The sequence below is a fragment of the Erigeron canadensis genome, chromosome 2 (genome assembly GCF_010389155.1).
Source record: "Erigeron canadensis isolate Cc75 chromosome 2, C_canadensis_v1, whole genome shotgun sequence".
Classification (NCBI taxonomy): Eukaryota; Viridiplantae; Streptophyta; class Magnoliopsida; order Asterales; family Asteraceae; genus Erigeron; species Erigeron canadensis.
The window spans coordinates 9,384,314-9,391,981 of NC_057762.1; the positions used below are offsets into that span (position 1 = coordinate 9,384,314).

General features: G+C 31.1%; 1 protein-coding gene across 2 annotated transcripts; it reads right to left on the bottom strand.

Annotated features, from left to right (window-relative positions):
* Window positions 1-1,383: 1,383 nt before the first annotated feature.
* On the bottom strand, window positions 1,384-5,101 carry LOC122588631 (aspartyl protease family protein 1-like). 2 transcript variants are annotated; one of them, XM_043760787.1, is made up of 10 exons: window positions 4,752-5,101; window positions 4,308-4,443; window positions 3,785-4,017; window positions 3,293-3,517; window positions 3,058-3,193; window positions 2,890-2,963; window positions 2,187-2,280; window positions 2,034-2,094; window positions 1,873-1,944; window positions 1,384-1,801 (listed from the first exon to the last, which is right to left on the bottom strand). In XM_043760787.1, exons 1-10 carry the CDS (start codon window positions 5,063-5,065, stop codon window positions 1,578-1,580), a joined length of 1,569 nt encoding a protein of 522 aa, XP_043616722.1. In that variant the 5' UTR covers window positions 5,066-5,101; the 3' UTR covers window positions 1,384-1,577. The 2 variants fall into 2 exon arrangements, with proteins under 2 accessions (XP_043616722.1, XP_043616721.1); XM_043760786.1 differs by having other exon boundaries at window positions 3,785-4,020; window positions 4,752-5,100.
* Window positions 5,102-7,668: the final 2,567 nt, after the last annotated feature.

Consider the following 7,668-nt stretch of genomic DNA (forward strand, 5'->3'; position numbering starts at 1 on the left):
TATGTGCCTATTATATGCTTGGGATATATACTATACATGCCCAAGTAAATACTCATTTATGTTTATATGATTTAATTTTGTAGATTTGAAAGCTTTTCTAGATTGATTCTGGCAAGCAAGCAAAAGCCCATTTGTTAGTGCCAGATTTAAGTTTCATAGATAATGAGACACTTTTAGCTGGTCCAATTCAACTTCAATTGTTGATACTTTACCATAAAGTCGGGTCGGCCCGACTTAACTTAAGATCATGGATCCTCCCCATTTCAAAATAGAAAATATATACTCATCTGTTTGTACCAACAGAAAGTTAGTTACTTCCATAGCAGCTGGACTAATGTTTTGAATATGTAATGCACTGGCATTTCTGATTTTATAGTAAGATAACATGCTAACCATCATGATCCTTAAATCGTCATAAATATAATAGCGATAGAATCAAAACTTTTTAAATAAAGAGCCACAACGAAAATTGCACCTGACACCGACTATATATGTCTATTTCAAAGTGATTAACCGAGTTGTCCAGGTTTACTCAAAGACTAAACATATCATTTTTAGAGTTAGGATTGCTTTGCCTTATCTTTGTAATGCTGTTTTCCATATTTCATACTGTAATATATACTTGCAATGGTTTCGGCTTAAGTATCTGCACTGTCGATCAATACAATATTATTATGGCGGAAAAAGTTTGTTATTTGCAGATAATAAGTAAGATTATTGATAACTAAAATCTTTTAATGTATCCTACTCTATAAGAATTCATGTAATTAAAAGTTACTGCATTTTTGTTGGAATGATGAGAAGTAGAAGCACTTTCGGTGCCCATAAAACCTGGCTGACAATGTACATTTGTCATTTCTACAAATCTTGATCACTTCTTAATCTAATGCATTGAACTCTGGTCAACAGTTTCTAGCAATGAAGATCCTAAAGGAAATTGCATAGAAAATGGATTTCGTGCTTCAAATATTTTGAAACAGTATTATGCGTCTGTGGACACAAATTCTGTTCCCACAAACTTTTCCCCTAACGTCTTGACTCTCAATGCTACCATAGCCTCTTATCAGCTGTCTGTAAGGTTTCAATCTGAAGAATACGCCCTTAATCTAGGACTTCAACTCTTCAACTTTGGATGCATTTCATTTCAATATTTCATGACCCGTTCTATGTCATTACTTTCACTTACTATATCATACCTATTTCCCAAGCTCCTAATGTTCCTTCTTTATGTACTTCATCTCGTTCTTTTAAAATTTTAGGGATATGCAATTCACATTTCTTATTGATCAACAATTTTGGGGCATTTATATATTAGAGTTAAGGGTATTTTAGATATCAAGGAACATGAATCTCGGATTCTGTCAAATAGTATAAGTCTGCATATTAAAACAGAAATCCCTTATTATATTGAAGTGTGTATCATAATGTTTTTTTACAAACAAAACTATATAGAACATCAATACAAGTACTACATAATAATCGGCAAGTATCTATGTATGTATCACTATATGTGTGATATGATTCTGTTTGTGTATACCGCATCATAGGGAGGTAACTCTATATCCTTTAGAATCACATTACATTGAAACCACCATGAGGAAATTGGTAAAAATAGAGACTATGAGTATGAAACTTGTGTATGATATTGTGGAGGCAGTGTTTTCTGTGTTCACTTTACTCGAGTTAGGTGAAACATTCCTTGACATTGGTCTGGGTCCTTCAGACATAGGTGGAGAACCTGCTGGAGAGGGCAGCGGGCTTGGGGCTGGTGTAATTGATTCTATGTTGATATCCTTGTAACCTGAAAATGAATGATGACTTCTACATCATACAATGTTCAACTATTAGAAAAAAGAATGTCGATGTACTCACAGTTAGAAGGTTTCCAGCCCAATATATTCTTCTCACGATCAAACACTACTCGATAACCAGTCATAAAGTTTTCTGCACAAATTAAAAAAAAAAACCCAAACATTTGTTACATTTTGATAAATAATCATGTATAGAAAACAAAGGTGATGATGGTTACTTACGGCCAATGATGTTTATATCCTCACTTTTGACAATACCCAGACATACATCGGAACTATTCTCCTACGCAACAACAAAATGGTAACAGAATTAGAGGCCAGATGCATCATAATTAGATAAAAATAAGTGAATAGAATAATAAATCTTGGTCTTACACTAAGAACAAAAACCAAGGGATCCATGACAGTAAACGGGTCTCCACCTTTCATCGTTAGATTAATCAATGGCGCTGTGAAATTTTGCTCTGGACTGCATGAAAACACATGGGTCAAAACCAAATTACCAGAATAACCCAAAAACTATGGGCCAATAATCCTATTTTGACTAAGAATCCATGGGTTTTTAACAAACCCTTGAAAGATCGTCACTTGTAATTAGCCTTTCTAGCAAAAGGTGTCAAACTAGGACGGGCAAGTAATAAGTCAATCTGGGTTCGAGTTAGACGCTTCAAATTGGATTGATCTGCTAACATTTTTTTGGAAGAGGATCCTCTCAAGTTATGTATTAACTTGATAGGTCAAGTTATGTTTTTTTTGTGAGTGATAATATATGTAAGGTGCGATTTTTATTATATTTGTTTCTCGTCTCTCATACAATCAACTTCACCTATCAAGATACTTGAGAAAATTCCCATCTATTTTTGTTATCTTTTTCTGTGTGTCTATTTACAAGTAACTTTAGATAACTAATGCATTGTGGATATGATTAAGAGCTATATAGTTAACACTTAACACTAATAATCCAATTTTTTGACAAAGTGACTTAAACGGTTATATACATTAAAAATATACCTGCTCGAAACATTAAGCTTTATTTAGCCAATACGACCCATTTGAGATAATCACCTCGAGTACTGACCTTAAGTTGTAGCAATGCTTGAAGGGAAGATCTGAACTAGGCCGACTCCGAGCCTCTTTTATCTGTGAATCAAACTGCAAATAGTAGAAATGAATCATGCAATTAAGATCTCAAATAAACAAGAAGCAAAAAGGCATATTGTGCAAGACGAAACCCAAGTTAACTTACACTTTTACTAATAACCGAATATGCAGGATCGTTCAAATACGTGAATGAGGTACCCGTGTCAAATATGGCAGTAAAATCAACATTAGTAACATTGTTTCCCACAGCCACTTTTGTCATGCTGATGTTATATGTTTGACTGGCACCAAAAGTTAAATAAACACAAAAAGCTGAATACCCGCGGGTCAAAGCCAACAACATTACTTCAAAACTTAAAATTCAACATAAATCGACTTACTGTTGTGTACCAAGATTGATTGGAGTTTCTCCTTGATCTGAGCTTCCTTTATCTCCAAAATTGATTCGTCCAAGACCATCACTGCCGAAGCACATTGAGAATGAATTAGCGGCAAGACCATTACTGGCTAAAGTGCTAGGAACAGATATGTTCTTCATGCCGAGCCCAAATAGACCATTGGGGGCTCCACCTTCTAAAAACGAGCCTGTTTGATACATTCCACAGCTGCAAGGAATTTGAAGGAGAAACTTTATTAGCGATACGTTTCTTTCTAGTTTTATAGAGAAATCACTTATGACTTTTTCTCTTAAAATTGTTCAATACATTAGTTCATCATACACATTGTACATTTTCTTCTTAAAAACATGGCAAGATCAACAGAGAAGACACACAAGGTATCAAGTAAGATAACCTGTACAGAATTTGGATAGTTCATATACTATGTTTGACTTCAAAAGCCAAAAATTCTACAAAATACAGAGAGATACGCACCCGAATTTGATTTTTGCATTAACGGCTTTCATTGTGCTATCCTCGGTTGTCAAATGTAAAATATCTTCTATCAAGATCCCGGTTGATGATGTATTAGGTGAAACATAATTGACTTGATATGGACATATATCTGTTTTTCCGGTGCACTCTTTTCGAAGTTCACAGGAGCTACTATTACAGGGAACTTTGTCACTCGTTGAGGACGTGTTAGGGCTATATATATTGAAGTCTAGCTGCTGTAAACAAAAAAAATCAGCTTCAATTTACTGTTTATTAACTGTCAACAAACTAAAACACACACACACATATAATGCAGAAATTTTTCACAGATCCTCGATAGTTAAGAGAAATGAACATAAATCCTCCCTGTGGTCAGCACACAATTTTCACTTAAAGCTCTATGTTGGGAAATCTTTAATTTAATTTATAAATCATCTACCAAAAATCTTATGTAAAAGTTACAAGATTGATGATCACTCAATAACCTTCTTGAAGTGAAAAGAATCATTAAAGAAACACATACCCTTCCAGTTCTTGTGACTAAACCCTTCACACAGCTTTGACAATCGCAAGGTATCCAAAACAAGTCACTACCGGTATCGAGTGCCACCAAAAACCATAAGCTCGGGGTACCAACTGAAACATTTGCATAATGCAAGCTGCAAATTGCCCATAAAATTTCAAGATTTGGCATACAAAATGACATAAAATATCAAGGTAATTACCATAAATTATGCTGACAGAAGTAAACAACTTTTAAAAGAATTAAACGTCGAAAAATTTAACAACTATGCATACAGAAATCATATAACATTGAAGATTTTAAGAATTAGATATGAAGAAGTTAAACAAACCTTAAAAAATTTCAAGTATCTGTATCATGCATACAAATATCAGCAAAACATCGATATCTTTTTTATACAATTAAACAATGCAAAAAGTAGTCTTAAAAAACAGAACGACTTACTATCCAAGAGCAGGTATTCTAAAAGTTTCATTGCCATCTAGAAAGGTTAAAGAAGATTCAAGACTAGGATCACCGGAGCCGGAGCCAGCAAGTCTTCTACGATGAAACAGCCGGTCACGGTGGGCCATAGCAGAGTAATAGTAAAGTGAGCCCATTTTAGGCAAATTATGGTCATCTATATCTAAAATACCTTTAACAGGATCAGAATATCTATGATGTATATTAAACCCATATGTCCCGAACCCATTTATCAATCTTAAATTACAAAGAATCAATCCATATGTTACTAAAATCAAATTATAACAAATACCCATTTCGCAAAAAATAATACCCAGATGGAAAGTCTAAAAATTTTCTTTCTTATATATAGTTATGAACTACAAAAGGTAAGATTTATAAGGAGTGGAGTTAATACAAAGAAGATTTTTAAGGTCATCTGTGGAAAATATGTGGCAAGTCTTTTTTGCAGTCGGTGTCATGTTTTAAACGTATTCTCTACGCGGGAGACTGACATTTCGAGTCTTTATATTTGTTTTTTGGTTCACTACCATTGAGTTGACTTGGGCTGTTACGAGTCTACTATATATATATATATATATATAATATACTAGGTGTTTTACCCGCACGATGTGCGGTTATTAAATTTATTTTTTGAAAATAATTTTGACACAAATAATACAAAGAATTGGTTTAATGATAAAAAATTTATTTATAAATTACCGAGTATAATTTATATGTATGAGTAACAAACAAACTTACATGTTAATAATTTTATTGAACCTGATTAAGTTGACTATACATGTAAAAATCTAAATAAATTTATTTATTTTTTGGTCAAAATCAAATGATGACCATAACAAATTCCATAAACCCCAAAATAGTATATTAATATTTATATTTGATGAGAATTTATTAAAATATCTTTGCCATATATAGAATTTTTGGATTCATTAAATATGTTTAAATAAAATAATTATTATAAAAATTTATAGAAATGACACATAGGATAAAAACTTATGTGTCAATTTTTAAAAATAGCTTTAAATTGAAAGAAGTTTTAAAATATTAGGATAACTACTCTTTTAATAAATATATATATATATATATATACACGAGAGATAGTGCCCGCGCGTTGCGACGGTGAAATGTTGGGGGTGATAGGTCAAGTCATAAAGTATGATAACCAAATGCCTTAGCCTACGGGCTCCGCCCTCGGATTTAAAAATTCATCGAAAGTATATCGAATGACATCTCTAATGAAAGAGCATGAAATTTTAAGAACACCCATACAAAATTTATAATTTATCGATATACGGTTTTTGAGATAAAAGATTTTGAATGATTTAGAAGAATAAAATAATTTATAGATGAAAGAAAAAATATGAGTGGTTGAGATTTGATGAGAGAAAAAAAAATGAGTGGTTGGGATTTAAGGTTATTATAGGTATATTAGGTAGTGATGTTTAAATTATTATATAAAGAATAGGGGTATTTTTAGTAGTTCAAATCATCTTTTCTTAAAAAATAGAAGCAAATTGCTTTAAAAGATAGGATTAGATATGCTACCTAAAGCCTCAGCCAGCGAGTTTTTCTTTTTCCACTTGTTACCCATTTCTTCTTCTATTACTTATTTTATTTTTTATTATTTAAACACAAAAATTAAATAAACTTTTTTATTTATAATAAAAAACATTACATTATGTATAACTAGGTAGCTCGAGCCGCCCGATGGGCGGCATCAGCTTTTGAAAATGTCTGCGTTATCAAATACTATTCTTTCTTAAAATTTTTATAAAGAAACGCATAAATCAAAAGAAAATTTTGATAACATACATGTAAAACAAAAATTTACAAAATTTTTTTATAAAAGACCAAAAACTTAAAGAAATGATGAATATACAAATGGAATATTAAAAAAGATACAGATTTATAAAAAATATTCTATAAAAGTTTAAATGTTACAAAGTGTTGAAAACTATTGTATAATACAAAGACAAAAAAAAAAAAAACAAAAGTTATATATATAAAAAAACTAAATGTTAAAAAATCATAAACTACAACACATATGTCATTGTTATAAAGTACATATGATAAAGTTATAAAAAATTTAAAAAGTTACAAAAAATATATTACAAAGAATAAAATGCTAAAAATGTCAAAATATAAAAATGACAAAGTACAAAAAAAAAAGACAAAATATTAGTAAAACATAAAGGTATATAAAAAAAATGTTACAAAAATTTTTTAAAAAAAACAAATTATATAAGTTTAAGGGTTTCAAATAATAAAATAGAAACAGGAAGGACAGAAAAGTAAAAAAGAAAACAAAGGAGGGACCAAAATGTAAAAACTTTACTATTAAATACAAACTTTAAAAAAAAAAGAGGGTAGGAAGGGTTGAATCCATGACCTCCACTCCTTAACGTATGGAGAACAACCACTAAACCAAATCCATTTTATGTTTAATAATTGCTAATTCTTTTATTTATCTTCAATGTGCAGATAAAGATAAAAAAACACTGTTCGCATCCTATTCCCTTATTAGAGTAGATAATTAAAAAAGAAAAAGAAAATTTAAACATTAAAACTAAAAGATAAATCAAACATTAAAAATAAAGGACAATTAAGAGTTAATTGCAGGATTAATCCGTGTGATTTATCCATTTTCCTTGTTTACATCCCTTTTCAAGAGTTTTAGTGAAATAAGTCCAATTACTCATTTTTGTAGCGAATTACATCCCTGATGTCGTTAGTGTTGTCGCAAGTTACAGCTCTGTGTTCCATATTTTCATGGTTTACATTCTTTTTCAGGGATATCACTCGCGTCAAACCAAATAGTTTGAACTTATTTCAGTAAATTTTTTGATGAGAGAGATATAAACCATGAAAATGAACAAAACACAAGTACGAATCATGC